Source organism: Staurois parvus, unplaced genomic scaffold (assembly GCF_062004578.1).
Source record: "Staurois parvus isolate SC_StPar_1 unplaced genomic scaffold, SC_StPar_1.0 ptg003372l, whole genome shotgun sequence".
Taxonomy (NCBI): domain Eukaryota; kingdom Metazoa; phylum Chordata; class Amphibia; order Anura; family Ranidae; genus Staurois; species Staurois parvus.
The window spans coordinates 55,057-82,067 of record NW_028321168.1 but is presented as its reverse complement, the minus strand read 5'-3'; the positions used below and the strand labels follow the sequence as shown (position 1 = coordinate 82,067).

At 46.6% G+C, this 27,011-nt stretch overlaps 1 protein-coding gene across 1 annotated transcript in view; it reads left to right on the top strand.

Moving 5' to 3' along the window:
• LOC149428243 (IQ domain-containing protein H-like) overlaps positions 1–27,011 on the top strand; it is a 50,993-nt gene that overhangs the window by 11,311 nt on the left and 12,671 nt on the right. Inside the window, exons 3-5 of the mRNA XM_089667563.1 lie at positions 4,699–4,860; positions 20,239–20,364; positions 23,083–23,144. Of these exons, the coding sequence (XP_089523689.1) occupies positions 4,699–4,860; positions 20,239–20,364; positions 23,083–23,144 (350 nt within the window). The remainder of the gene's footprint in view (positions 1–4,698; positions 4,861–20,238; positions 20,365–23,082; positions 23,145–27,011) is intronic.

The window sequence follows — 27,011 nt, the reverse complement described above, 5'->3', positions numbered from 1 at the left end:
CGCGTTTCGTCACACATCTTCAAGGGGCGGACTGCAGCTTTGTGTTTGATTTATTGGCACTTCTTTTCAATATTTTATCATCTTGTATGTGAGAGGGAACCTGAAGCATCATCCTGTGGATGATCGGGATTGTCTTAGAGCGGAGTGTGTTGATAAAGTGGAGTCTAAGGACCACTTTTTGCTCCTGTGTCCCTTTAACACAGAGGTGTATAAAATGGTGGGGAGGGTTCTAGTCATTCCCTTCCTTTATCACACGACTTATTCAGAGTGAGTATATGGGGCCTTCCTGACTCGATGGGATTTTGATACACGTTTTCTAGTTAGCATCATTGTTCGTTACTTCATGTGCCAGATTACCCTGTGGAAGAATGTCCTCCCTGTTGAGATGGTGGTGCACGATATTTTGAGCAAGAATGGAAAGATTTTTGGAACAACCACATTACTGTATTTGCACAGTACTGTATTTTCCTATGTTTTTTATGTTTATTGATTGTAAGAATTTTAATAAATAAAAACTGGGGAAAATTACCCCCTTACAGATATCTAAAAAGATCAATGGTGTCAGTGGGAACTTATTTTAGAGGCAGAAATTGCCCATTGCTCAAGGAACCCCTAACAACCTCTGGAGGAACCCTAGGGTTCCATGGAACCTTGGACGAGAAACCCTGCTTTAGAAGTGGCAAGAGGATTCTTGAGCTGCGACATACTGACCTCCCATTTGATGGTACCTGCATAATTCTGTGGCCAATACCATTAAGTAGGGTCAGAAGCATTACACCAAAGATCTCTCTTCCTATCTATCACAACACTTCTTCATTGTTACCTATAACGCTGCCACCTCCCCCTCACTCCCCCTCTCTGTTGGGGTCCCCCAAGGCTCCGTCCTCGGGTCCCTTCTCTTCTCCATCTACACCTTCTCCCTTGGTCAACTGATACACTCCCACGGCTTCAACTACCATCTCTATGCCGATGACACTCAAATCGATTTCTCCACCCCTCGCCTCACCCCTTCAGTCTCCGCCCGAATCGCTAGCTTTCTGAACGACATATCAGACTGGATGACACTCCACTTCCTTAAACTAATCCTTGCTAAAACCGAGCTCCTAGTTTTCCCTCCAGCCCGCGCCCCCCCGACCTCTCCATCACGACCAACAATGCCACCATCAGCCCCACCCCGCAAGCCAAAGTACTAGGTGTCATTCTAAACTCCAATCTGTCTTTCCAGCCCCAGATCCAATCGCTGACAAATTCATGCAGACTCCACCTCCGCAACATCTCCAAAATACGTTCGTTCCTAACTCCAGAAACCACAAAGCAACTCTCCTCTCGCCGGCCTACCCCAACACAGGCTATCCACACTTCAGTCTATCCTGAATTCTGCAGCCAGACTCATCCACCTTACCAACCGCTCCGTATCCGCCTCCCCCCTCTGCCAATCCCTCCACTGGCTTCCGATTGCCCAACGCATAAAATTCTAAATATTAACATTGACGTACAAAGCTGTTCATAACACTGCCCCAAACTACATCACCGACCTGGTATCCATCTACCACCCAAAATGTACTCTCCGCTCCTCTCAAGACCTCCTACTCGCCAGTTCCCTGGTCTCCTCCTCCCATGCCCGTCTCCAGGACCTCTCCAGGGCTTCCCCCATCCTCTGGAACTCACTACCCCAATCCATCAGACTGTCACCTACCCTCCTCACCTTTAAGCGCACCCTGAAAACCCATCTCTTCACAGAAGCCTACCCCGCCCTCACCTAATTGCTTATCTCCTCCGCTCTTCCCACCACTCCATCCCCCACAGCTATTTCCTCCTGTACCACCATCCCCTCCCTTCTAGATTGTAAGCTCCAAGGAGCAGGGCCCTCGAACCCCTCGTGTATTGTATTGTTACTGTATTGTCTTGTGTACTGTCTCCCATCATAATGTACAGCGCTGAGCAAACTATTGGCACTATATAAATACTGTACAAATAAAAAGTGCGCTAATTATTCACAAAACATGCAAGGATAAATAATAAAAATAAATGAATTCATAAATATAAACATAAGTCCAGCCACCATAACAGTGATAGTCCAATATCAACTTAATGTCAATCTTGAAAACAAACAACCATGTGCAAATCTGACACCCGATGAAATGAATCCACTCACCAGAGCTATATGCTGATTATATTATAAACCAGCATGATAGCATTCTGCTCTGGGAGCGATGGTCTGCAGGATATCCCAGTAGAGCAGTGGTTCTCAACCTGTGGGTCGCGACCCCTTTGGGGGTCGAATGACCCTTTCACAGGGGTCGCCTGAGACCATCGGGAAAACACATATTTCCGATGTGTAAAGAGCAGCTACTGTGTAGAAAGCAGCTGCTGTGTTGAAAGCAGCTACTGTGTAGAAAGCAGCTACTGTGTTGAAAGCAGCAGTATTGGAGGTAAAACGACACTCATGAATTATAATTACTGGGTAAATAATTTTATGGTTGGGGGTCACCACAACATGAGGAACTGTATAAAAGGGTCACGGCATTAGGAAGGTTGAGAACCACTGCAGTAGAGGAACAGCAACCAATAGTGATCCAATCAGCACATATGGAACAGCTAAGCAGCAAATGATCTTCCAATAACATAGGCAAAACTCGAGGAATAAGAAGAGATATGATGGTGCAGTACGTTTAAAACCAGTAAAATTTTATTAATAAAGTATTGCACTCACAAAGAAGGTGTCTAGCCGACACCAGCAATGACAGCCTCTAAAATGCCACATCCACAAGGGAAAAACCAAGGGACGAACCTCCTGCACTGCGATCAACACAGCCGACAGCTGGGAGGAACGTTCCAACGTTATGTCCACTAGGCCAGGACCAACGCGTTTCGCCCCTTAAAGACGTCAAGTGACGAAACGCGTTGGTCCTGGCCTAGTGGAGGTGACGTTGGAACGTTCCTCCCAGCTGTCGGCTGTGCTGATCGCAGTGCAGGAGGTTCGTCCCTTGGTTTTTCCCTTGTGGATGTGGCATTTTAGAGGCTGTCATTGCTGGTGTCGGCTAGACACCTTCTTTGTGAGTGCAATACTTTATTAATAAAATTTTACTGGTTTTAAACGTACTGCACCATCATATCTCTTCTTATTCCTCGAGCTTTGCCTATGTTATTGGAAGATCATTTGCTGCTTAGCTGTTCCATATGTGCTGATTGGATCACTATTGGTTGCTGTTCCTCTACTGGGATATCCTGCAGACCATCGCTCCCAGAGCAGAATGCTATCATTCTGGTTTATAATATAATCAGCATATAGCTCTGGTGAGTGGATTCATTTCATCTGGTGTCAGATTTGCACACGGGTGTTTGTTTTCAAGACTGACATTAAGTTGATATTGGACTATCACTGTTATGGTGGCTGGACTTATGTTTATATTTATGAATTCATTTATTTTTATTATTTATCCTTGCATGTTTTGTGAATAATTAGCGCACTTTTTATTTGTACATCATTTTACCTTTTTTGGTTAGAGGTGCTGCTTATTATTTGATTTTTTTTCCATTTTCTATGGCGCTTCTTATATCAGCTATATAAATACTGTATAATAACAATAATAATCTCTGTAAGGGTGGCATTCTGAACACCACTGAAAGGAGGGGAAATTCTCCCCACTTGCCTCCCACGTAAGGGCCATTTTTCCCACTCACCCCCAATGAATTGGTTTTAGCATGGGTTCCCCAAGAGTTTAATTTTTTTCCGGGGTTTCTCTGTGGTAAAATGGTTGAGAAAGCGTGACTTAGACTGATCACACACAGCGCCAGATTAGGTCTACAGGATAAGTACATGGACGTTAGAAGAAACCAATGTTGCCCCTCTACAGCCTCTTCAATAAAAAGTCAGCTGCCGATGGAGCACTTCCCTCGCCCCCTGAAGCAGATCCTTATGATGACGGATTGTATCTTTAATAGCTCATCAGATTCCTGCCAGTTGGTTATTAAAGAGTGTCTCGGCAGTGATTCATTTAGAGGGCATTTGCTTGTGAATATGATTCAGAAATTAGCAGGAGTTTAGCAAGAGGCAGGCACTGGCTGACCCCTTAATAATGTTATAATGATGCCATTTAACATCCGCCGCTTACACCAGTGACTCCGCGCAGTGCGCTGAGGGGGACGATCTGCTGGCAGGTTACACGGAGAGGGAGGACCCCCGAACCTGACCCCACATCCGCTACTGATCAGGACAGATGTCAGTGTGTTGAATGGCACAGACACCTAAACATGCTGAGAAGCTGACCTCGGCATCGTAACAAGTGTTTCTGCTTCGTGTGACCTTGTCAATGTCATTTCAGACTGACTGTGAATCAACATTTACCTCCGGACATCTCGGGGGGGCATTGCCGGCCTTCAATCTATTAAATAACAAAAAAAAAAATAGGTAATTGTGCGAAATCAGCGTATTGCTTATAAACTAACCAATCAATAACTTACTTATACCATAATGCAGAATACAATTCATATTTCCATTATCAAGTGTTTATACCCAAAATAAAAGAGGACCTTTCTTGTCTTCAGACTCATCAGTGGATGGACTGTTTATATCAGCAGATAGCGAATCATTAAACTGTATATAAATCTGTGCTCTACCACTAATCATATACAAGGGGGCTTCTGGGATTTTATTTTGGTAGCACAGATGTAATTCGTTCTTCTTGATTTATTTAGATTTGGGCCACTGACTTGGACCTTTGCTACAGCGACCAGCTTGCCATGACTCAACTCCTGCTGTACCTGACCAATGGAACGCTGGATTGTACCAACAGCCAACTACTTGTACCGGCTGCTAAGAAAACAGAGCGCTCCAGACACCGGGGTCCAACAGTAGAGGTGAAAAGTACATACCAGCCACACACTGCTGGCACACATTCACTGCTTGTCCACACTATCCACACACTGCTTGTCCACACTGTCCACATTCACTGCTTGTCCACACTGTCCACATTCACTGCTTGTCCACACTGTCCATATTCACTGCTTGTCCACACTGTCCACATTCACTGCTTGTCCACACTGTCCACATTCACTGCTTGTCCACACTGTCCATATTCACTGCTTGTCCACACTGTCCACATTCACTGCTTGTCCACACTGTCCACATTCACTGCTTGTCCACACTGTCCACATTCACTGCTTGTCCACACTGTCCACATTCACTGCTTGTCCACACTGTCCACATTCACTGCTTGTCCACACTGTCCACATTCACTGCTTGTCCACACTGTCCACATTCACTGCTTGTCCACACTGTCCACATTCACTGCTTGTCCACACTGTCCACATTCACTGCTTGTCTACACTGTCCACATTCATTCCACATTGTCCACACACTGCTTGTCCACTGTCCATATTTACTGCCTGTCCACACTACCCACATTCACTGCTTGTCCACACTGCCCATATTCACTGCCTGTCCACACTGTCCATATTCACTGCCTGTCCACACTGCCCACATTCACTGCTTGTCCACACTGCCCACATTCACTGCTTGTCCACACTGCCCATATTCACTGCTTGTCTACACTGTCCATATTGCTGCTTGTCCACACTGCCCACATTCACTGCTTGTCCACACTGACCATATTCACTGCTTGTCCACACTTTCCACATTCACTGCTTGTCCACACTGCCCACATTCACTGCTTGTCCACACTGCCCACATTCACTGCTTGTCTACACTGTCCATATTGCTGCTTGTCCACACTGCCCACATTCACTGCTTGTCCACACTGCCCATATTCACTGCTTGTCCACACTGCCCATATTCACTGCTTGTCTACACTGTCCATATTGCTGCTTGTCCACACTGCCCACATTCACTGCTTGTCCACACTGCCCATATTCACTGCTTGTCCACACTTTCCACATTCACTGCTTGTCCACACTGCCCACATTCACTGCTTGTCCACACTGCCCACATTCACTGCTTGTCCACACTGTCCATATTCACTGCTTGTCCACACTTTTCACATTCACTGCTTGTCCACACTGTCCACACACTGTTTGTCCACACTGCCCACATTCACTGCTTGTCCACACTCACTGTTTGTCCACACTGCCCACATTCACTGCTTGTCCACACTCACTGTTTGTCCACACTGCCCACATTCACTGCTTGTCCACACTCACTGTTTGTCCACACTGTCCACATTCACTGCTTGTCCACACTGCCCGCATTCACTGCTTGTCTACACTTTTCACATTCACTGCTTGTCCACACTGTCCACATTCATTGATTGTCCACACTGTCCACACTCACTGCTTGTACACACTGCCCACATTCACTGCTTGTCCACACTGCCCACATTCACTGCTTGTCCACACTGCCCATATTCACTGCTTGTCTACACTGTCCATATTGCTGCTTGTCCACACTGCCCACATTCACTGCTTGTCCACACTGCCCACATTCACTGCTTGTCCACACTGCCCATATTCACTGCTTGTCTACACTGTCCATATTGCTGCTTGTCCACACTGCCCATATTCACTGCTTGTCCACACTTTCCACATTCACTGCTTGTCCACACTGCCCACATTCACTGCTTGTCCACACTGCCCACATTCACTGCTTGTCCACACTGTCCATATTCACTGCTTGTCCACACTTTTCACATTCACTGCTTGTCCACACTGTCCACACACTGTTTGTCCACACTGCCCACATTCACTGCTTGTCCACACTCACTGTTTGTCCACACTGCCCACATTCACTGCTTGTCCACACTCACTGTTTGTCCACACTGCCCACATTCACTGCTTGTCCACACTCACTGTTTGTCCACACTGTCCACATTCACTGCTTGTCCACACTGCCCGCATTCACTGCTTGTCCACACTTTTCACATTCACTGCTTGTCCACACTGTCCACATTCATTGATTGTCCACACTGTCCACACTCACTGCTTGTACACACTGCCCACATTCACTGCTTGTCCACACGCTGCTTGTCCACACTGTCCACACTCACTGTTTGTCCACACTGTCCACATTCACTGCTTGTCCACACTGCCCGCATTCACTGCTTGTCTACACTTTTCACATTCACTGCTTGTCCACACTGTCCACATTCATTGATTGTCCACACTGTCCACACTCACTGCTTGTACACACTGCCCACATTCACTGCTTGTCCACACTGCCCACATTCACTGCTTGTCCACACTGCCCATATTCACTGCTTGTCTACACTGTCCATATTGCTGCTTGTCCACACTGCCCACATTCACTGCTTGTCCACACTGCCCATATTCACTGCTTGTCCACACTTTCCACATTCACTGCTTGTCCACACTGCCCACATTCACTGCTTGTCCACACTGTCCATATTCACTGCTTGTCCACACTTTTCACATTCACTGCTTGTCCACACTGTCCACACACTGTTTGTCCACACTGCCCACATTCACTGCTTGTCCACACTCACTGTTTGTCCACACTGCCCACATTCACTGCTTGTCCACACTCACTGTTTGTCCACACTGCCCACATTCACTGCTTGTCCACACTCACTGTTTGTCCACACTGTCCACATTCACTGCTTGTCCACACTGCCCGCATTCACTGCTTGTCCACACTTTTCACATTCACTGCTTGTCCACACTGTCCACATTCATTGATTGTCCACACTGTCCACACTCACTGCTTGTACACACTGCCCACATTCACTGCTTGTCCACGCTGTCCACATTCACTGCTTGTCCACACGCTGCTTGTCCACACTGTCCACACTCACTGCTTGTCCACACTGCCCACATTCACTGCTTGTCCACACTGCCCATATTCACTGCTTGTCCACACTTTCCACATTCACTGCTTGTCCACACTGCCCACATTCACTGCTTGTCCACACTGCCCACATTCACTGCTTGTCCACACTGTCCATATTCACTGCTTGTCCACACTTTTCACATTCACTGCTTGTCCACACTGTCCACACTGCCCACATTCACTGCTTGTCCACACTCACTGTTTGTCCACACTGCCCACATTCACTGCTTGTCCACACTCACTGTTTGTCCACACTGCCCACATTCACTGCTTGTCCACACTCACTGTTTGTCCACACTGTCCACATTCACTGCTTGTCCACACTGCCCACATTCACTGCTTGTCCACACTTTTCACATTCACTGCTTGTCCACACTGTCCACATTTATTGATTGTCCACACTGTCCACACTCACTGCTTGTACACACTGCCCACATTCACTGCTTGTCCACGCTGTCCACATTCACTGCTTGTCCACACTGTCCGCATTCACTGCTTGTCCACACTGTCCGCATTCACTGCTTGTCCACACTGTCTGCATTCACTGCTTGTCCACACTATCCACATTCATTGCCTGTCCACACTGCCCACATTCACTGCTTGCCCATACTGTCCACATTCACTGCTTGTCCACACTGTCCGCATTCACTGCTTGTCCACACTGTCCACATTCATTGCCTGTCCACACTGCCCACATTCACTGCTTGCCCATACTGTCCACATTCACTGCTTGTCCACACTGTCCGCATTCACTGCTTGTCCACACTGTCCACATTCATTGCCTGTCCACACTGCCCGCATTCACTGCTTGCCCATACTGTCCACATTCACTGCTTGCCCACACTGTCCACATTCACTGCTTGCCCACACTGTGAGTAACTCTTCTTCTATAGTAACTCTTCTTCTTTTTATTGCAGGTAAATAATGGATTCCAAAGAGAAGCAATATGTCATCATTGAGTTCTTGATGCAGGAGGTGTCCAAGTTGTCCGACATCCACAGAAGGCTACAGAATGTTTACAGAGATGACACCATTGACAAAAGCAATGTCTTCTCATTGGTGACTGTTGTCAATGGTGTAAACATTCTGTAGACTTCTGTGGATGTCGGACAGCCTGCACCCCTCCTTCATCAAGAACTCAATGAAGACGTGTTCCTTCTGCTTGAAATCCATTATTTACCTGCATTGAAAAAGAAGAAGAGATACTATAGAGAAAGAGTTACTCTAAAAGCATGTGAAATTTGAACGACCTATGTATAATACAGAAATGCTATGCCCACTTTTGCATTACTTTTGATAAAAACTTCATCTGCAGAACCCTATACCCACAGTTTACCTAGAGGTAGACCCTGTAAAACATATTTTTTTATTTTTGGGAGCTGAAAACTCTTTGTCAGTAGCAGGATCTGGATCTGTGACCTCTGTGGTGTCTGGCTGTAACTCTTCTTACTGTGCCATGTGAGATGCTGGACAGCTCCCTATCTTCCTTGTCTCTTGTTTCTTGTGAACCTTGAACTCTTTGCTTGTGCCATGAATTTCATGATTTAAGCCATTTCTCTGCACTTCCTGTTTACCAGATTATTTTGCTCTCTCCAGCTGACATCTTGCTCCTTTCTGTACTTGCAGCTGTCCTCATCTCCACTACTTCTTGTTACCGACCTTGACTTGTTCCTTGACTATGCTTCTGTTCGATCCCAACCTGCAAGCATTCATTACCGACCTTTGGCTTTTTCATTGACTACGCTTCCCCTTGATCCCAACTTGCAACCAATCTTTGGGTTGTTTACTGACTTTTTAAGGGTCACCGAAATTGTCAATGGGCTCACTGGCACCGCTTTGGTAGGAGAACACAAAACAGGGTGTCAGGACCGGGATTTGAATCTGCGACCTGCTGCATCTGGCAGTAGCTTTTCCTGCTGAGCCACCTGAGATGCTGGACAACACCCTGCCTGATCTCTTAGAACAATCTTGTCTTGTCTCTTGTTTCTGGTGAACCTTGAACTCCTTCCCCCTTCGGTGAACTTCCTGATCTAAACAATGTCTGTGCACTTCCTCTTTGCCAGATTATTGTGCTCTCTCCAGCCGACATCTTGCTCCTTTCTGTACTTGCAGCTGTCCTTATCTCCACTACTACTTGTTACCGACCTTGGCTTGTTCCTTGACTATGCTTCTCTTCGATCCCAGCCTGCAAGCATTCATTACCGACCTTTGGCTTTTTCATTGACTATGCTTCCCCTTGATCCCAACTTGCAACCAATCTTTGGGTTGTTTACTGACTTTTTAAGGGTCACTGAAATTGTCAATGGGCGCGCTGGTGCCACTTTGGTAGGAGAGCACAAAACAGGGTGTCAGGACCGGGATTTGAATCTTCGACCTGCTGCATCTGGATTGCTTGCTAGGGTAGGGTAAAACCACGTCATCCACCAAGGTGACCTGCTTGTGTACTTTTCCAAATGGTCGGTGGGAGTCTCTCTACTGCTATAACTACTGGTCTCTGAGCCTGACCCCTGACCATGACATCGGTTTTCCAGGCATTGTGCAGAGTGGCTGCCCTTCTGCATAGTAACCATAGTAGAGAATTGCTTGCTAGGGTAGGGTAAAACCACGTCATCCACCAAGGTGACCTGCTTGTATACTTTTCCAAGTGGTCAGTGGGAGTCTCTCTACTGCTATAACTACTGGTCTCTGAGCCTGACCCCTGACCATGACATTGGTCTTCCAGGCATTGTGCAGAGTGGCTGCCCTTCTGCATAGTAACCATAGTAGAGGATTGCTTGCTAGGGTAGGGTAAAACCACGTCATCCACCAAGGTGACCTGCTTGTATACTTTTCCAAATGGTCGGTGGGAGTCTCTCTAGTGCTTTAACTACTGGTCTCTGAGCCTGACCCCTGACCATGACATCGGTCTTCCAGGCGTTGTGCAGAGTGGCTGCCCTTCTGCATAGTAACCATAGTAGAGGATTGCTTGCTAGGGTAGGGTAAAACCACGTCATCCACCAAGGTGACCTGCTTGTATACGTTTCCAAATGGTCAGTGGGAGTCTCTCTACTGCTATAACTACTGGTCTCTGAGCCTGACCCCTGACCATGACATTGGTCTTCCAGGCGTTGTGCAGAGTGGCTGCCCTTCTGCATAGTAACCATAGTAGAGAATTGCTTGCTAGGGTAGGGTAAAACAACGTCATCCACCAAGGTGACCTGCTTGTATACTTTTCCAAATGGTCGGTGGGAGTCTCTCTACTGCTATAACTACTGGTCTCTGAGCCTGACCCCTGACCATGACATCGGTCTTCCAGGCGTTGTGCAGAGTGGCTGCCCTTCTGCATAGTAACCATAGTAGAGGATTGCTTGCTAGGCATGGCTGCCATTTAGAGAATGACACTATTCATTCAAGTTTCTTAAAGGGTCAGCTTAGTCAATTATCGTGGCTATACCCTTGGTGACATGGTATTGTTTCTTCCCTGATTCATCACATACACTGTATCTCAAGTATAGCTGTAGCTGTTCCAATTCATTTATAAATCAGTGCATGATGATCCTATCTGTGTAATCTATCTTTCAGTATTAATAAAATCATTGCATGTCAGCAACTTTCGATATGTCCCAGCATCGTCCACGTGATTATAGCTATTATTTCTTGCATTTATTACTTTCTTTCACACTCATATTGGCCTCCCGTGCTCCCGCTGATCTTCCATTTAAACTCCCGTCTTCCCCTTCAGTAAGATGCACTGTAGTGTGACTCGCTATGCTGTTACCTTTCAGGGCCTCTGTAGATAAACACCCGCTTTTCTCGGTTTATGCACCCCCTTCAATAAAAGAATACATTTTCTCAGTGCTGCCGCTCCTGTAATTATGTATAAAACCAATCACTCATTATCTGCGAGATAGATGAGGCTAAATAAGCACAGCATTAATAATTTACAAGACTCTTCATTATGCCAGTGTACGGACTGCGAAGACCCAGCAAGAGCAATTCTTTCAGTCTGATGCCAACCCTTAAACAATGGCGCTCCATCAATGCGGCCCCATCCTGCTTCACGCTTGTTAAACAGAGACATGGATTATTCTATCAAATGCTCCTCTAGTTCCTACTCCCCCACCGCAAATCAACAGCTTCCGAAGTACGATTCTTATGGTTCTACCCCCCCCCCCCCTCTGCACGCTAATGACTCCAGCTATGGGTGATATTAATTCTGCAAATATTATAAACGTGATTAGCTTGCAATCAGAGATTTATTGCATCAGCGTCTTCTGGTGCCAAGATTCACGCTGTGACTGCTTATATGCCATCAGATTGAGGGTGCAGAATCATTTGTGGGGTAACATGCTTTACAAGCACTCACTACTCCCATCACCAAAAACCGAGAACGAGGTTTTTCAGCTTCCGGCTATCCGATGAACAGCACTTTGCCTGCTCTGTGTTATACTTCAATAGGATATGAACACTGTGGCCTCCATTTTACAAACCATTTGAAAAAAAAAAAAAAACAGGACATGGTGTGTAGCATGTGGTGCCTCCAAAAAGGTCTATTTGCATAAGAGCTCCAAGATTGGAGGCAAGCCAGTTGTTTGACTTTGACAGGTCATGTGACTAAGCTCTTTTATTTCTTTTTTATTTTCATGTCACCCATTGGTGCTCAAGTGAAGAATGCCCATTACATTGGTGTTTTGTGGAATAAATGCTACTTACATTGGTGATCAGTGGGAAGAATGCCCCTTACATTGGTGGTCAGTGAGAAGAATGCCCCTTACATTGGTGGTCGGTGGGAAGAATGGCCCTTACATTGGTGATCAGTGGGAAGAATGTCCCTTACATTGGTTATTAGTGGGAAGAAGGTTCCTTAGATTGGTGGTCAGTGGGAATAATGCTCCTTACATTGGTGATCAGTGGGAAGAATGTTCCTTAGATTGGTGGTCAGTGGGAATAATGCTCCCTACATTGGTGATCAGTGGGAAGAATGTCCCTTACATTGGTGGTCAGTGGGAAGAATGTCCCTTACATTGGTGATCAGTGGGAAGAATGTTCCTTAGATTGGTGGTCAGTGGGAATAATGCTCCTTACATTGATGATCAGTGGGAAGAATGCTCCTTATATTGGGTCTCAGTAGGAAGAATGCTCCTTAGAATGGTGGTCAATGGGAAAAATGGTCCTTAGATTGGTGGTCAGTGGGAAGAATGCTCCTTACATTGGTGGTCAGTAGGAAGAATGCCCATTACACTGGTGATCAGTAGGAGAAATGCCCCTTACGTTGGTGGGCAGTGGGAGAAGGAAGAGGACACACTGAAGGAGCTCCTCCTGAGAACCAGTTTTTCAAGCCTGGGCCTTGCCTGCTAGCTTGGCCCAGGAACCATGCCTGATCAAGGGGGAGGCCCTGGGAAGGATCTCCCTGATGACACCGGGCCTAGTGAGAAGGAGGAGAAAGTGGAGGACCTGACTGTGGTCCAGGCCCTGGTGAGGATGTGGATATGTACAGACAGATGATTATTGACTGATTCTTGGTGATTGGAAGAGCTGAGGAAAAACTTAATGTTTTGAAAGTTGAACACAAATCCTTCAGAGCCAAATACTGCCAGACCTGGAGTAAGAACAGATTGGCCATGAAGCCAAAGCTACAGCAGATGGAAGAAAAAGTAAAGAAACAATCTTTATTATTGGAAAAGCTGAAAGCAAGAAGTGAAGCCTTTGCAGAAAAGTTTGACAATGAGAGGAGATTTGCCAGCCGGACATCAGCGAGTTCTGTGGATCAGCAGCCTCAGGTAAAGGTTTGCCCGGCTCCATCTACCTCTACATCTCTCCGCCCATGTCAGGCTGCAGAGTTGTCAGCGGCAACTAGCCAGGGGGTTGAGAGTGAGCATGGAATCCTGAAGTTCATCCAGCAGATGGAGTCACCCCTGAGAGCAGACAAGTTTGCTTTTTCTGATGACTCTTCAAAAGTCCCTGAGGATGGACAGAGGAGGTATAGACCAGCAAAGCCAGTATTGGTGGAGAAGTCCCAATACACAAAGATGGATGCTTCCAGAATGTCTGCCCTACCCCCTGTGGTGGTTGGTGTCCCAGCTGAGAAGCAAAAAGAGAAGGATCCCTGCAAGGAGCTGTCTGTTGGTCTTTCTGCTATAGAGAAACCCTCTGCAGACAAAGAAAACCCCTGACAGGGGTGTTTTCAAACCATCATAGGAATATGGATGGATCTGCACCAAACACCTCGGACACGTATTTTGCTGCTCCTGCCTGTGCTGAGACCAGTAGTGCCTCTGGGAATGCTGCAAGCAAGATGGCCCCTGGCTGTAAGGAGTCTGCTGCACTTGAACTCCCATGTGTTTTAGAGCTGATTGATGCTGGTGGGGGAGGGGAGCAGCACAGTGCACCATGTGGAGAGCAAACAGCAAACATGGATGTCTGTGATATTTTACCTGTTGCTGTGTCTGAACAGCCCGTATGTTCCTGGGCTGAAGGCTCTGATCTGGAGGAGGAGATGACAGCTGGAGATGAAGTTTCTATCACTGCAGCAGTGAGTGCGGACATTGCTGTGAAATCTATGAATGTGTCTGCAAGTAATATGACTGTTGAGACTGTTAAAGCAATGGATGTGTTGATGGTGGGTAGTGGTGAAGGGGCTAATGTTGCTAACAAGAGTAAAAATGACATTTCTGCCCCTGCTCAGCAATCTCATATCACTGTACAATCAGTATCTGCTAGAGTTGCACCAGCGCTCCAGGCACACAAATGTTTCTGCTGCTGGGAGGAATGTGGGGAGCTATGCCTCTGTTTTGGGGAGTCGCACCAAGGAGGGTGGAGGGAATGTTGGAAATCCTAATGGTCACAATTTCGGAAGGTTTGGTGGTGGGATGGCTGGTGGGTTCAGGAGGCGGAATGTTGTGCAGTTGAAGTGGGAGGGGGAGGGAACCCCACCAGTAAGGGGGAGGATGGCTGAGTTGATTCTGGAGATGGGGTTTAAAGCCTGTGATGTTTTGCCTTGATCTGCCCAGTTGGCAGTTATAAATATGATTTATCGTTTGTAAAACCTGAAAGTCTGGATCTTTTTTGGGAGAGATATAGGAAGTGCAGGGGCCTTCAGCAGTGGAGAGGTTTGGTGGCAAAGGTGGTTTCAAGGCAGCCTTTAATAAAATCGGTGACAATCCTGCTCCATAACGAATCCATACCAGAGGCTGATTTGCTAGTGTGGCTACGCCGATATGGCGAGGTCATCACCCCACTGCGGAAGGTCCTGGATGAGCATGGGATTTGGACGGGCCTGGATGGTGTCGCTGCAATTGAGGGTGCTGGGCAATGTGATTCAGCACCTGCCCTGCTCAGCTTTTCTGGGGAGGGATAGGCTAACCTTTTTCTATCAGGGTCAGCCTAAGGTTTGTAATAAATGTGGAGAGAAAGGCCACTTCCGTGTGTTGTGTCGGATTCTGTTTCCCCTGGTAATGTCACCCCTGAGTCTGTCCCTTCTGTTCCTAATCCTACTGTACGTAGATCCTCCAGACTAGCGGAAGCTGCTTGGAGGGTGGGTTTTGCAGATCTTTCCTCTCTGCCTACTCCACCTCCAGTAACTGTCCCACGACAGCACAAACGTGGTCAGGAGAGTGTGGGGGTGCTGGAGGGGGGTGGAGCCGATGGGGCTCAGGGAGGGGTGTCCATGTTCCATGTCTCACCTCCTGCTGAAGGGGATTAAGATGATGAGGGGTGGGAGAGGTCAAGAGGAAGAAAAAGAAGAGGCGGATGAGAAGAGCTGTCCTCTCTTCTTCAGAATCAGACCCAGGAGGGGTCCCTCTTGGCAACACCTATTCAGTTTTTTCAGGTGATGAGATGGAGTCTGATTTATCCATTTCTTTATCATCTATGGATGAGGGGGAGTCAAAAAGCTTGAAGAGAACTGTTTTGGGTGATGAGAGTGTGGTAGAGGTTAAGAAACGACTACCCCAATCATCCTGATGGCAGTGCCCCTTACATTAGTGGTCAGTAGAAGGAATGCTCCTTGCATTGGTAATCTGGCTGTTTATTCTCTCAGCTGGGAGAAAAAACAAAACAGCAGTCAGGTCTGTGAGTAAAAGCAGCCCACAATGCACACATTACAGTTGTTAGGCACACAGTTAACCCCTTGATTCCCCTTTCTTAGTCAGTGTCATTAGCACAGTGTACATTATTATCACGGATCACTGTATTAGTGTCGCTAGCGACTTCAGTGTCAGTTAGTTAGTGTCCCCCCAGCTAGTGTCTGTTAGTGCCAGATTTCCTACCACACTATCACAGTCCCACTAAAAGTCCTCATGCACACGGGACGTTTTTACAGCGACTGTTTTTGGCTTTTGACGTTTTTTTCTACAGCCAGTAAACCCCCCCAGCATATTATCCTATGTGTCCATACACACATAGACTGTAATCAACGTTTCTTGGCAGGGGCGTTTGGCTGGGAAAAAAAACCCCAGGACTAGTGGGCTTCTAGAGGAGTTTGTTATCTGTAAAAATGCTCTAACACTGAAAAATGTGGTAAATCGCGGCAAGCCGGTGTTTGTGGACTTTTTTTAGTTAAAAAACTAAAAAACTTGTCAAAATAACACTAAACTCTAATGCAAAAATGCTGAAAAACTGGTTTTTAACTTGACTTTACACAGCTAACGTTACCAGTGTTATTAAAACGCCCCCCCCCAGTGTGGGTGGAGCCTAAGTCTCTGTAAGTAGACTGTAAGTATAGCGTCATAACTGCATAAATTCCAGTATATATACACCATAATTTTTAGGCTCTGTACATAACTTAGACATATAGCAGAATACATTTTATCCCAAATTTATGAAGAAATTTGATGCTTTGATTTTTTTTCTATTGGATGTTTTATAACAGATAGTAGAAAATATTGGGTTTTTTAAAAAAAATGTTTGGCCTTTTTTCATTTATATAAAAAAAAAAAAAAAAACAGTGGTGATCAAATACCTCCAAAGGAAAACTCTATTTGTGTGAAAAAAAAAATTTTCATTAGTGTACAGTGTTGCATGATCGGGGTTGCGGCTATGGGAACATATTACATGTTCCACCTGTTTTTACATGTTTGAATATTACATGTTCCACCCCTTTTTACATGTTTACATATTACATGTTCCACCCGTTTTTACATGTTTGAATATTACATGTTCCACCCCTTTTTACATGTTTACATATTACATGTTCCACCTGTTTTTACATGTTTGAATATTACATGTTCCACCCCTTTTTACATGTTTACATATTACATGTTCCACCCGTTTTTACATGTTTACATATTGCATGTTCCACCATGTTCCCAAAGGTGAACTTGTCCTTTAAATGCGGAGTTAGGCTCTTGGGTTATCCACTAAAAGGAATCCCTCATTAGTCCACTAGAGGGAGTAGAACACGAATGTTGCGTCATCTGTCCTTTAGTGCTTATATGTTAAATCATTTGGTCAATTGACGCCAGGATCGAACGCCGACCTGCTCTGCAAAAAAAAATATCGTAGGATCTGTTTTGGCCGAATTTTCCTTTTAATGTCCTTGATCTATAACATAGCTGAGCGGGCCACTCCAGATGAAGTTGATTTTTTTTCTGTTTAATAAATTAGTCACTTGTAGTGTATGGGGAACGATGCAGCGAGTCAGAAATATCCACTTTTTACGTGGCAGGGAAGCAAAACTGTTTTTTTTCCATTAATTGTCAGGCAAGGGGGAGGACGTGTAAACATTGGGAGCCCAATAGAGCAGGTCAGCTGTAAAACCAAGCCATCGATACGCTGCTCTTTGGTTCCTCACAAAGGTTTTGGATTACAGCCTATAAAAGGTATTGATCAGAGAAAGCCATAAAGAGCGGTGTGCACATTGTGTTCCTGGGGGAGGCTGGATGAGAACACGCTGCACCATTTTTATGTAGCAAATCATTCAATGTCCTTTGTGATACACGGACAGGGACCACTTATGTACCCGCGCCTGTGTTCAGTAAACACCAGTGGTATGTCTCCTATATGATCGCTGAGGCCATAACTGGGTCTCTGCTGTGCGTTATTACACCGGAATAAACAACACTTTCTCCAGAGTGGTGAGAAAATGAGCAGTGAGTATTGTTAGGAAATACCCGAATATGAGATATTAGGGACCATCATCCCTCCAACAAAGAATTCGTAATCTGCATTATGTATAAAGTATTGAAACCAAATACAAAAATGTGATATATCGCAGCTTACCAAATCTTAGATGTGGTTGCATTAGTTTTCTTTTTTTTTTAGGATTATTTCCTTTTTGTTTCACCTGGTGATCCTGCCAGTGATACACGTTCGGGCTTAGAGTGTCTCCATTCTGGTTGGGGGAGCAACAGAGACACCCTTGGACAGCAGGGGAGTGTACAGAGACACCCTTGGACAGCGGGGGAGTGTACAGGGACACCCTTGGACAGCAGGGGAGTGTACAGAGACACCCTTAGACAGCAGGGAGTGTACAGAGACACCCTTGGACAGCAGGGGAGTGTACAGAGACACCCTTGGACAGCAGGGAGTGTACAGAGACACCCTTGGACAGCAGGGGAGTGTACAGGGACACCCTTGGACAGCAGGGGAGTGTACAGGGACACCCTTGAACAGCGGGGGAGTGTACAGGGACACCCTTGGACAGCAGGGGAGTGTAGAGAGACAACCTTGGACAGCAGCGGAGTGTAGAGAGACACCCTTGGAGAGCAGGGGAGTGTACAGAGACACCCTTGGACAGCAGGGGAGTGTACAGAGACACCCTTGGACAGCAGGGGAGTGTACAGGGACACCCTTGGACAGCAGAAGAGTGTAGAGAGACACCCTTGGACAGCAGGGGAGTGTACAGAGACACCTTTGGACAGCAGGGGAGTGTACAGAGATACCCTTGGACAGCAGGGGAGTGTACAGAGACAACCTTGGACAGCAGGGGAGTGTACAGAGACAACCTTGGACAGCAGGGGAGTGTACAGAGACAACGTTGGACAGCAGGGGAGTGTACAGAGACACCCTTGGATAGCAGGGGAGTGTACAGAGACACCCTTGGACAGCAGGGGAGTGTACAGAGACACCCTTGGACAGCAGGGGAGTGTACAGAGACACCCTTGGATAGCAGGGTAGTGTACAGAGACACCTTTGGACAGCAGGGGAGTGTACAGGGACACCCTTAGACAGCAGGGGATTGTACAGGGACATCCTTGGACAGCAGGGGAGTGTACAGAGGTACCCTTGGACAGCGGGGGAGTGTACAGGGACACCCTTGGACAGCGGGGGAGTGTACAGGGACACCCTTGGACAGCAGGGGAGTGTACAGAGGTACCCTTGGACAGCGGGGGAGTGTACAGGGACACCCTTGGACAGCCGGGGAGTGTTAGATGACTAGCAGATTTAGATGGACTTGACAAATGGAAGCCAAATTCCAGCTAACACTTTTTAAGCATTTACAGTAAGGGCTTGTGCACAATAAAAATGCCAGGACCTGCTATGAGGAAAAAAACAGTGTTAATGTGCGTTTTGCCGTGTATTTATCACGTGTTTATGTGTATTTTGCAACATTTTTTAGCGTAAGCATTTGCAAGCATTTTTTAATTTTTATACCCAAACATTCCCCTCAGCTCAGAAATAGAGATACAGTACATATATATATAAAGAAAAAGAAAAGCCAAAATAATTTAAATTAGTAATAAGATTTAAAAAAAAGTATACAAGTTTAAAAAATAAAATACATAATAATATTTTAATTATAAAAATTTCTCTCTCTCTCTTTATACATACTCACTGGCCACTTTATTAGGTCCCCCTTGCTAGTGCTAAGATATCAACAAGGCATTTTCCTCCACACAACTGCCGCTCACTGGATATTTTCTCTTTTTCGGACCATTCTCTGTAAACCCTAGAGATGGTTGTGTGTGAAAATCCCAGTAGATCAGCAGTTTCTGAAATGCTCAGGCCAGCCGTCTGGCACCAACAACCATGTCATGTTCAAAGTCACTTAAATCCCCTTTCTTCCTCCCATAACTAGACAACCTCGCTGCAGCCATCTTTCGGCTATAGTGCGATAGGGAAGAAGTTAAGCAATCTGAGTCTAAATCGTTTTCTCCCTATGCTGGAATCACCATTGAGATATTTGTATATCGCTTTCATATCTCCTCTTAGGCGTCTCTTCTCCACGGAGAATACGTTTAATGCTTTTAGTTATTCCACGTGAAGTCCTCCAGTCCCCTTGTTAGCTGTTTTTTCTCTTCTCTGGTCTCTCTCCAGTTCCAGCACTTCCTTCCTGAGGACTGGTGACCAGAACTGGTCGGCATACTCCAGATGAGGCCGAACCAGAGTTCCTTTGTATTCTCTTTGGATCTGAAATTGCTACTTAGTTCTTCATGTTTTTTTTTTTTCAATTAAAAACTCTTCTGCATAATGCATTAATGTCACCTTAAATGTCCTTTCCCTGATGTTTTTGTTTTCAGACGCCCCTGCTTTGCAGCAGAGTCGCTGTCCTCAGCACACGCCTGGTTCACACAAACCTCTCGCTTGTGTATTACAATGTGTTCTTTCAGATGTGCAAAGCCCATGGCATTGGATATGATGTCAAGGTAAGGCTGTGAAACTTCAATAGTTATAGGTGTGCTCACAGTGTCTCTAAAAACATATTACATATTCCCGAGCTCATGAGGTGTTTGGATGAATTGATTTGATTAAAAAAACAAATAATACAGAGTGCAGAGTTCAGGAGTGCGCTGTGTACAGAGTGCAGAGTTCAGGAGTGGGCTGTGTACAGAGTGCAGAGTTCAGGAGTGCGCTGTGTACAGAGTGCAGAGTTCAGGAGTGGGCTGTGTACAGAGTGCAGAGTTCAGGAGTGGGCTGTGTACAGAGTGCAGAGTTCAGGAGTGGGCTGTGTACAGAGTGCAGAGTTCAGGAGTGGGCTGTGTACAGAACGCAGAGTTCAGGAGTGGGCTGTGTACAGAACGCAGAGTTCAGGAGTGGGCTGTGTACAGAACGCAGAGTTCAGAAGTAGGCTGTGTACAGAGTGTAGAGTTCAGGAGTGCGCTGTGTACAGAGTGCAGAGTCCAGGAGTGGGCTGTGTACAGAGTGCAGAGTCCAGGAGTGGGCTGTGTACAGAGTGCAGAGTCCAGGAGTGGGCTGTGTACAGAGTGCAGAGTTCAGGAGTGGGCTGTGTACAGAGTGCAGAGTTCAGGAGTGGGCTGTGTACAGAGTGCAGAGTTCAGGAGTGGGCTGTGTACAGAGTGCAGAGTTCAGGAGTGGGCTGTGTACAGAGTGCAGAGTTCAGGAGTGGGCTGTGTACAGAGTGCAGAGTTCAGGAGTGGGCTGTGTACAGAGTGCAGAGTTCAGGAGTGCGCTGTGTACAGAGTGCAGAGTTCAGGAGTGGGCTGTGTACAGAGTGCAGAGTTCAGGAGTGGGCTGTGTACAGAGTGCAGAGTTCAGGAGTGGGCTGTGTACAGAGTGCAGAGTTCAGCCTTCTTCCACAGCTGCTTACCTCTGCATCCCCCATCAACATCTCCCTTTCACCCCGCTTCAGCTCTGACCTCTGCATGCAACCTCCCTCCTCCACTGCCCCATCTTCTACCCGCCCCCTTAAAAGCTCCACCATCTTCCACGTGTCTTACTTTTGTTGCCGTATTAAGCTGAAGCACCCAGATGGCTCTAGTACCTCCCTCCACACTGTAGGTGGCTCCGCCTCTCTCACTTGCAGGAAGATCATCCAGTGGGGGTGTCAGCATCCACACTGCACCCCAGGCACCTGCACCTCCCTTATCCCTGTCCTGCACTCAGTGGGATCTGCTCAGGAGATCAGATCTCTGGGAGCCACTGGAAGACTAGCTGTCACTTGTAAACACAGAAACCAGACTTCAGAAACCGGACTTCTGTGTTTACAAGTGATAGTGGTGAGCAGAGAGCAGAAGGCCTGAGCCAGAGGTGGTGGAACTTAGTCCCACCAAGTTCCAGATGAAGGCCACATACAGGCCATATACACATATATACAAGGAAAGTGGTGAACTTTGTGATATGCTGGATATACATTTATTCCAAAGGCAAGTGCAGGAACAAAGTTTCAGGCATCCTCACCCTTTCTCAAGTTTGCTTTAAACTTGAAGTGATTGTAAAGTTACATTTTTTTTCTTTTTAAATGATCAAACATGTCATACTTACCTGCTCTGTGTAATGGTTTTGCACAGAGCAGCCCCCATCCTCCTCTTCTCGGGTCCCCTGCTGATGCGCCTGGTTCCACCTCTTGTCCGTGTGCCGCCATAGGAAGCCACTTTCTATGGTGGCACATGTGTAGGCTCCATCCCGTCCTTTGACTCTAAAAGTATGGCCAAGCCCCGCCCCTGCTCCCTTCTCAGGTAAGTATAAGGGGGGGAGGGGCTGACAATAGAAGGTTTGTTACCTTAATGCAGAGAGTGGATTAAGGTCAAATAGAAAAAACCTGCAACCTTTACAACCACTTTGACACCCCCCCCCCCCAAAACTGGTGCCACCTGTTAAACTCTGCAGGTTGACCTAAAATTGCTGCAGCAAATCAGTGGTACATGTACTGACAGTGGAACATGTACAGCCCTGACCGGATAGAATTTTGGTGGTGGGGGCAGGGCTGCTGCTAGAAACCATGGGGCCCCATACATCCAAGGCCCCCTCCTAAAACGTTTACTATGTCTCAGTTATGAATGAACACAGTAAGTGATCATTACCGATCACTCATTGTGTCCATTCGGGAAAGGACATATTTACCAGACCCTTCCCCCGCTCTCTATCCTGAAGGATCTTATTGTGTGCTTGCAGCTTCTGGTGGAAAGGAGAGGAGGGAAGCACCATCGGAGGGGCACACAGGGGGGCCTGGGCAGCAAGGGGAAAATGGTGCACATGGAGGGTGATGGGTGTGGCGGGGGGAATTACTGGAACCGATCCCCTGTATGGCTCTCTCTGCAGCAGCTGAAAGCCAGCAGGAGGGAGAGGAGAAGCAACCAGCTGTCAGCTGACGCAGAGAGACCCATACAGGGGATTGGTTCCAGTAATTGCCCCCCCCCCCCCCCACTGTGCCAATCTCCCTCCCTGCCCACATCTGATTCATCCAGTACGTACATTGTCTCCTAGTCGGTGTATTGAGCCCAATCTTTGCGCACACTGAATGTTGGGTAAGGGTGGCCGATGGGCGAATAGAACAGGCAGGAAATCAACGCTTCACCTTTGACATCGTCCCTTATGGAAAATGGCAGAATGTTGTGTTAGGAAGTTAATAAATATTGACTGATTCATTCACTTAGATTGCATCCCATTTCTCTGTGCTTTGTCAGGAGAAGCAAGGTACGGTGTTCGTGCTGCTGGAAAACCTGAAAAGGCATCGAATAGGAATGCTGTGAGTATACCGGCACTGTCTGTGGACCACTCCTGTACCATCACCTCATTGGTCAGTGGAGGGCCCGGCCTATCCATCCCATCCATTTATTTATCCTTTCATCCATCCATTCCATCCATTCCATATTATCCCTCCCACCCTCCCTCCATCCCCCCCTCCATCCCCCCCCCCCATCCACCCCCCCCATCCACCCCTCCCATCCCACCCATCCCATTCCTTCCCTCCCATCCATTCTTCCCCATCCATCCATTGATCCCACCCCATCCATTCCATCTTATCCATCCCATCCATCCCTCCCTCTCTCCCCTCTCATCCATCCATCCTTCCTTCCATCCCATGCATCCCTCCCTCTAATGCCATCCCATCCATCCTTTCCCATCCATCCATTAATCCCATCCATTCCATCTTATCTATCCCACCCATCCCTCCCTCCCTCCTCCCCCCAATCCCATTCCATCCATCTATCCCTCCCATCCATCCCTCCGATTCCTCCTTCCCATCCCATCCATCCATTAATCCCATCTTATCCATCCCTCCCTTCCATCCCATCCATCCATTCAGGCTCCATGCACACGGGACGTTTTGATAACGTTGGTAACATTAGCTGTGTAAAGTCACATTAAAAATTTTTTTCAGCTTTTTTTTAGCGTTTTTGCATTAGTGTTTAGCGGCGTTTTTCCGCATTTGCGTTTTTAGCTTTTTTATTATAGAGAAAAAAATTGGGAGGGGGGTCAAAAAAGTCCAAAAACGGCGGTTTGCGGCATTTTACCGTGTTTTTTCAGTATTAGAGCGTTTTTACAGCTAACAAACTCCTCTAGAAACCCGCTAGTCCTCAGTCTTTTTCCAGCCAAAAAATGTCCCAGCCAAAAAACGTTGATTCCAGTCTATGTGTGTATGGACACATAGAATAACATGCTGGGGGGAGGGTTACTGGCTGTAGAAAAAAACATTAAAAAACTAAAAACAGGCGCTGTAAAAACATCCCGTGTGCATGAGGACTCATTGTCCGGACCATACTAGGGTTGAGTTAACAAAGGCAAATAGACTGTTCAGTTTGCAAGGGAAGTTTCCATAAAGTGGTGAAAATTCCCTTCAACGTCTACACAATCAGGTGCAAGGAAGTAGGAAAAAAAAACGTATTTTTGTTTGCAGATGATTGGATGATGGAAGTCAGCAGAGCTTCACCTCATTCAGTAAGCTAAAGGCAAATTCCCTTGCAAGGAGAGCAGCCTATTTGCCTTCGGTAAATCAGCCCCATTGCGTCTGTCGGCAAAGAGCTACTAAGTAATAAAGAGATAATATGCGAGCGCTATCCGGGGATCTATAAAGGAAAGCAGCTAGAACACCAGAAAAGGTAACCAAGAAAGAACCTTCCAGTAAAATACATATATATATATAAATAAGGTGCAGCGCTAAAATAACATAAATATCATATTATAAAATCAAGTGCAAATATCAGATCACACTGAGGTGAGATTGAGTGAAATGAAAAGTCCCAAAATAAAGGCCCAACGTGGGGATCCGATACATCCTAATGGGTGCGTGGGTTAAAATTCCAGTGTACCACACGGTGAATCTGGGGAAAAAAATGCGCACTCACCAGAAGTGCGTCAAAAATACGCATGTAAGATTTATCCTGTAGTATCAGGTAGCGGTCATCGATTGCCAAGATAAGGACAGGGTCATACACCTTCCAATCGCAACTCGGGGTAGGTACTCCAAAATTCTTAAACATGTCTCAAGCGTGTCACCATCTGGCGTCCCCTTTTTGAACTGGTTCTGCAAGTGGGGACTTCTACAACTAGTTCACAATAATCCAGAGATTTCCTTGATCCCCAACTGTCCTTTAATCCAAGATCCCAGAAATGCAGCGGCAGCTCTTCAGGGTGATCCCGGTCTCGGGTGTCATCCAGCACAGGCGCCTGGCTCGTTGTCTCCTGATCTGGGCTGGTGTCACACTCTGGGTGGGGGGGTCTTCAAAGACCTCCAGATGATCTTGGGCTGGCACTGCCTAGGGGTCACAGTCCATGCCGGATGGCGCAGTAGAAAGCAAAGAGCTACTGCTCGGTGAATCCAATATTCAGAAGGCAGTACTCTACATAAAATTGTACGCTTTGTTCTGGCGCTCTGACGCTGCAGTGAGTACTTGGAGGTCCCATTGCATCCATTTTGGATTGATTGTGAAAGGATGAGACAGGCTACACCGTCCCTGTAAATATTCTATGTGTATACTATTAATATTCTACACATGATAATGGACCTGGAGGAGAGCTGGTTATGGTGGGGCTTGTGCCACAGTCTTCAATTATTAAAATTGCGGAGCTTCCATTGGAAAGATTTATGTTTTCTCCCTTTTTCAGCTTTATTAACGTTGGCAGATGCCCGACCTCACACATGGTCCCCCACTATCTATGCATATGTATGCTACACATGGAGTTGTGACATTTAAAGTGGAACTAAACCTTCCTTTCCTTTACAGCCAAGGAAGCCGCCATCTTGGCCTCTGTTTGATCTGCAGGTGCCAGGGTGCAGCGCATGTGATCAGCTATGATACCATGCATTTGGTGTCTGGTTGAGAGCTAACATAGGCACACTAGTAACAGTGGCAGTTGTCATTCCTGGTTACGCGCTGAGTATTTCCGTTAGACTACCGCTTCCCCGTCCGAACACCGACCACAGACACCACCGCTGACCATACAAGACTAGACGACACCAGTCTTGAAGTAAAGCAGGAAATAGACTACTTTATGTTAACACAGATACAAGATATATACCTTCAAGGGAACAACCCCCCCTCCCTGAATAATGGCACAGGGCAGGGCAATCTACATTTAGTAACAAGAGACACACCAACACACAGTCAAATCAGGAGGGAGGACTGCTGGAGACACCCCCCCACCAAGCCAAAACACAAACACATACATTCCATAATAGTTTGCTCCCAAGCAAGACACACAATAGAACAATGGGATGCAACCACATGGAATTAAACAATCCACAACCCCCCACCCCAATATTTGGACAGATCACCCTGTATCCCTAACAGGCACAGGGTGACTTACACATAAGAGGGATATTCGGAGCTGAGACAGGGGTCTCCCCACCTCTCCAAAGTGAGCTGTGTTCCATGGGCCTCCCACCCGAAGGTGACTCCCATCACAGTTACCCTGTCAGGTTATCATTCATGGCGTGCCTTGAGGGTAACTGTTTTGGGAGACAGTTAAAGCGGTATTAAACCCAAAAGCAAACATGTATTATATTGCAGCTTACCAATTCTTAGATCTGATGGCTGCATTAGTTTTCTTTTTCAGGCTTTCTTTCCTCTGTTTTCATGTGGTGAGCCAGCCAGTAAGTCTGTTTGTTTTTCAAAAGAACAAGCTCTCCAGCACAATTTTCGCAAACCTGTTAAATCTGCATTTTTTTTGCTAGAAAATATAGTTAAAACCTCAACACAGTTATACACTCATCGGCCACTTTATGAGGTCCACCTTGCTAGGCCCAGGTTGGACCCCCTTTTGTCTTCATTCTGTATGGCATAGATCCACCAAGGTGTTGGAAACGTTCTTCATAGATTTTGGTCCATATTGACATGATAGCATCACGCAGTTGCTGCAGATTTGTCGGCTGCTCATCCATGATGCCAATCTCCCATTTCACCACATCCCAAAGGTGCTCTATTGGATGGAGATCTGGTGACTGTGGAAGCCACTGGAGTCAGAGAGGGGTGGACACAGTCAGCAACAATACTCAGGTAGGCCGTGGCATTTAAACGATGCTTAACTAGTACTAAGGGGCCCAAAGTGTGCCAAGAAAATCTCCCCCAAACTATTACACCACCACCACCAGCCTAAACCGTGGATACAAGCC